The 4,937-nt window shown below is 57.8% G+C and overlaps 1 protein-coding gene across 1 annotated transcript in view; it reads right to left on the bottom strand.

Moving 5' to 3' along the window:
- Positions 1-522: 522 nt before the first annotated feature.
- Positions 523-4,937, bottom strand: part of PLEKHA2 (pleckstrin homology domain containing A2) — a 23,260-nt gene continuing 18,845 nt past the window's right edge. Inside the window, exons 11-15 of the mRNA XM_026863033.1 lie at positions 4,782-4,932; positions 4,568-4,638; positions 3,718-3,781; positions 3,270-3,347; positions 523-2,880 (exon numbers count right to left, since the gene is read on the bottom strand). Of these exons, the coding sequence (XP_026718834.1) occupies positions 2,527-2,880; positions 3,270-3,347; positions 3,718-3,781; positions 4,568-4,638; positions 4,782-4,932 (718 nt within the window). The 3' untranslated portion in view covers positions 523-2,526. The remainder of the gene's footprint in view (positions 2,881-3,269; positions 3,348-3,717; positions 3,782-4,567; positions 4,639-4,781; positions 4,933-4,937) is intronic.

The raw sequence follows: 4,937 nt of genomic DNA, 5'->3' as shown, positions 1-4,937 counted from the left end.
CAGCAATCGTTACCCAAAACACACACTGCAAATAGAGCCTGGAAAAGCACCTGGGATTTCTTTCTTTATTTAAAAACAGGGAAAAAGGGCGTTTCATCTGCAGCCAGCATTTACAGGCCCGGGGGGTGGGGGGAAGCAAGTAACCAAAGCCCCGGGTGTCACGGAGTATCGCCTATGTGAGGCCCCCCGGCCCTAAGAGCACTTGAAATCCACCACCAGCGCTCACAGACAGCCGAAACCGCCTGGGAGTTTCCACAGAAAAGAGCAAACCCGTCTCTCACACTGCTCCTTCCACCCAAGATCCCTCGAACCCTAGCGTGTCCCTGGGCCAGCAGGAAACTCACAGCACAGGAGGATGCTCCATCCCCACGTGGGAGAGCCGGGAGGCAAAGCAGAGGTGAAGGGACAACAGCCTGATTTAAAATCACCACAAAGCTCCACTGAGCTCTGGCTGCATCTGCCTGGTCCCTGGGGAGGGGAAATTCCTCCCCACCCCACCACCTGCACCACAGACGGGTCCCGCATCCAGCCCTTCTGCTGTCCTGGGGCTGGGGAGGGTGGGAATGAGCAACAGGAATGTTGCAATAGCTCTGGAGTCACTGGTAGTTTCTCCTCCTGAATAATTAACCATAATTGTGCAACAAGCGTCTGCTTTACCATCCCAGGCCCGAGGAAACTCTGCCATTACCAAGAACACAAACACTTGGTGCTCCACGGTTCTGAGGCATTGCACAAAGTAACCATCATCCCTCCGATGTTCTCCAGAAACCAGGTCAGAGCGCTATCACCAAACGCTGTGACTCTGTGATTGATAGGCTTACCAAATCACTGAAACATTTCTGGAGCACCATGTTATGAGCCAAACAGCAAGTCAGCCTAAAAAAATTAAAATATTCCAAACACTAGTGCAAATAAAGGAAAAAAAAAAAAAAAGGAACAGCATGATCTAGGTTTCTACAATTAAATAACAAATACTAACACTCACCCCGTACCATTTGCATCGATTCCCACTCGTTTTCATAGTTTCAGTGTTCTCCACACCTCCACGCAACCCCCCTGAGCCACTCTAACCCCTGAATTTGGCCCAAGGCTGCGCCAAGGCACCTTCAGCCGCGCCTGCCCGGGCCCCAGCGCAGCAGGGCTGGAGGAGGAGCCCCTCCGAGGCGGGAGGGGATCGATGCAATTTTAAGCTCGTTAAGATCCATTGGGTCAACCAACACCTCGGAGCTCAACTGATAAAGCTCCGCTCGGTCCCAGGCCGAGCCTCAGCTAGGCTGAAGCACAACTGTCCAACAGCTGGAGACCTGGAAAGGGCAGGGACAAACCAGATTTTTTTGCTCCTGGGGAGCACGGTGAGCTGATATTGCAGAGCAGAGAACACGTAATGACAAGAAAAAAGAAAAGAAAAAAAAAAAAAAAAACAAAAACCAAAACCAGGTAACTAGTCCACAGTAAAGGGAAGCCTCGTAACTCCAGCCCACTCCCCGCGCTGCTGAGCCTGTGTCGGCTGGGGCACAGCCGAGATGGCAACAAGAATGTGTTAAAACACCCCGCACAGCCCCTGGTGCTCCTGCAGGAGCTGATTTGGTTATGGAAATCACAAATTTGCTCTAAAAACTTCCGCTCGTTTTCATTCCAAGGCGGGCAGCAGGCGAGTGGGCTGGGCGATTCTTCCCGTCTCCATCAGACACTCGGCTTGTGCTGCTTTTTGCTAAAAGCTCTTTGCCACCCGGGCAGGACTTTGTGGTGCCCAGACAGACACAGTGCAAAGCCGACACCGTACCCGAAGATCCTCCCGTCGCTGGGAGCCACCGCGGCACTGGCCGCTCGCCCAGGCTCACGCTCAGAAAGTACCAACAAACCTCTCCGAGGGGCTGAGCAGGAGCCTGCCGGCGCCGCGGTCTAACACTGGCCACAGGTATAAAAAGGGTAATTAAAAGCCAGCAGAGCTGTCGATACCCCACTGGTCAGGCAGCGTAAGGAGCTGATCTCCTCGGGAAAATGTCATCGAATGGGGGAGCTGCAGCGCGTCCCTCCTGCAGGCAGCTGCGGGCTGGCTCTGCCCGGCTCTGCCCAGCTGCCTGGGGAAGGCTGAGCAGCGTGAAAGGGGAGAAAAATGTCTTTTCTAAAACAAGAAAGGCCACACTCCCCTTCATGCCTCCGAGACCTCCCACTGCTTCCTCCAGGTTTTGGGGGAAATTATGCGGTTGCAGAAGAGGGTGCCCCCTCATCCGGGTCCGCTCTGCACAGCGAGCGATGGTAGCACGAGGTGCCTGTGGGTCGTCCTGCCCGGAGGCAGCTCCCAAAACACCGACCCCCCCCAGGCAGAGTCCAGGCAGGAGCAGGCAGGGACCCCGGCCCCCGGCAGAGCGGGGCGCTGGGACACGGGTCCAGGGAGCCCGTGTCGGGGGGGGGAGGGCGGCAGCGGAGGGAAGGGGCCACTTCACCCCCGCCGTGATGGGGTGAACTCGGTCTGAGACCAACCGTCCGCCCCGCAGGGACCCGGGGGGGCGGCTCAGCCCCCAGTCAGACATCGGAGGTCCGGATGCTCTCATCGTCCAGGTCGAAGGCGAACGGCTTCTCCTTCAGGTGCTGCGGCTCTGACCTGTGCCGCACACGCCTGCCCGGCGCCGCTCCGCCGTCACGCTCCGGGAGGGCCGGAGTGAACACCGAGTCCCTCGTGGAGGTGGAAACCTCCCCCGGCACCGGCTGCCTCCCCCCGGCCTGTGGCACCGGCGTCCAGGGCTGCCAGGAGGACGAGGAGGAGGATGGGGGGGCTCTGCACAGCGCTCTCCTCTCCTCCACCGCCTGCTTCTGCTGGGGGCCGCCCGAGGAGCCCCCGGGCTTGGCCACGGAGGTGGATCTCATGAAGGACATTTCCTGCAAGGACAGACCCGGAGTGAGCGCTGGCTGGGGTCTGGGGACCAGGCCCAGGCCCTTTACGCACTTTGCAGAGGGAAAAAAAAAAACCTCAAACCCTAAGGAAACTGAAAGTCTGAATTCAACAGCCCTTTGCCATCAGTCAGGCTCTCGCTTGTGCCTCGGAGCAGAGCAGGGGTCACGCAGGCCCCATTCAATGGCTGAATCTCACTTTTCCATCTTTTTCAAAGAAACTTCTGCAGCGAGTGGTAAACAAACCCCAAGAGGGCCGGGGATCTCATCCCGGGAACGAGCTATAACCACGCAGCACAAACCGCTCAATCCACCTCTCCTACACTGGCATCATCTTCACTGGACACTAAATAGGAAGCAAGAAGGACGTGACCTACCCTGGGGCGGAATTTCAGGGCCTGGACTGCCCCTGTGATTGCGCGGATCCAGCTGCGCATGTCCTCAGGGCTGTCTGCCTGCAAAACACCCACCCGGTGAGACTCGGTGAGACTTCGCCTCCTGCAGCCCCCGCGGCCAGAGTCGGGCCGGTACCGCGGCCCCCAGGCGCTCCGGATCCTTCATCCCTGCTGAAAAATCACCGCAGCACCGCCTGTTCCCCCACAGAGAGAACCGCTCCCCACACTGCTGCATTTTTGTATCAAGCACAGGTAAGGCATTTCAGGAAAAAAAAGTTGTCGGGGTGTTACCAACCCTGCCCTGCGGAGGGTCGGGGTCTGCATCCCACCACCAGCCCGCCCGTCCCGAACCACCAAACTCCTCTGGCGCCCGCTGGCCAGGGGGCTGCCGGGGGGCTCCCGGGAGCGCAGCTCCCACCAGCTGCCTCACCTGGATGTAGAAGGTCCTGGAGGTCGTTATGATTTCAAAGAGGTTGTCCCGCATCAGGAGGTCGCTAGGAACAGTGAGAAAGAGACGGTCACTACCCACAAGTATGGATAAAGGAAAAAAAAAAAAAAAAATCTGTGTTTACTGTCATTGCTAGAGTGTGCTGGGGAAAACCATCATGAAGGCAAACCCTGGACCTCATCGGGATTTTGAGAAGGTGACTCCAGCTCCCCAGAGACCTTCAGCTAAACGCTCCAGCTCCCGCTGTCTGCAGGCGAGACCCCTCCCCAGACCCAGACACCATCTCACCTACAGTTCATTCCAAATGTGAGCTATTGCTCATTGAGAATAAACAATTCAAAGGTGTAGTAATAAATTACATTTTTACTTTAGCTAAAGAGGTTTGTTTTCTTAGTTCATTTTTCATTGCAAGCCTTCAAGTTACTTTGATCTGATCAGCACTCGCTGCAGTAAGTTGTCCCCAAGACATCGTGTAGCCACCTGTGCCAGTTTAAGGAAAACACCCATGCAGGGCCTTGGGCAGCTTTATGAACCCTCTGTCCTTGTGGCATTTACTGCGCAGGGCCCCACACGCCCAGTCTGCGGAGGTAAGAGCTGCAGGAGCAGCGGGCCCAGAGGCGGGGAGGGACACTGTCCGGTGTCCAGCCACACCTCCCCGGCCGCACACGGAGCTGAAGGGGAAGAAATCTCTTAAAAGCAAAAGAAAGAGGCGACGTTGGGGTTATGGGGCTCTGAAGGAAAAGCGAGTGGCAGCCCAGTCCCCTTCCCACCCTCCTTGGGGGCTCCTCCCCGCCAGCAGCTCCCGGCAGCGGGACACGGACGGGAGCGTTACCCCGACTTGACCAGGCACTCGTGACTCTTGCAGACGTCCTTGAGGAGGATCGAGCGCAAGGGCTCCTTGTCCTGCGGAGACAAGAGGAGACGGCGATGGGCTCAGCCGGTCCCGGGGCTGGTGGTGCCAGGGTGTCCCTCCCATGGAGCCCCCCGCAGCCCCCGGACCTCTCCAGGGAGCAGCCGGTGCCAGGCAGGGGCCAGGGGCTGCTCACCTGCTCACACTTGTAGTAGCTGATGGAAAATTCATCCAGGACGAAGAACCGGCGCTTCCAGCTCTTCCTCTGCACAAGGGAGGAAGAAACCGCTCGGTGCTGGGCGCCGGCGCTCTCCCCACGCCATCGTGGTCCTGCACCCAGCGCACCCCTGCA

This window comes from Athene cunicularia (genome assembly GCF_003259725.1).
Source record: "Athene cunicularia isolate RWA chromosome 22 unlocalized genomic scaffold, athCun1 chr22_part1, whole genome shotgun sequence".
NCBI classification, from domain to species: domain Eukaryota; kingdom Metazoa; phylum Chordata; class Aves; order Strigiformes; family Strigidae; genus Athene; species Athene cunicularia.
This window is presented reverse-complemented; position numbering and strand designations above follow the sequence as displayed.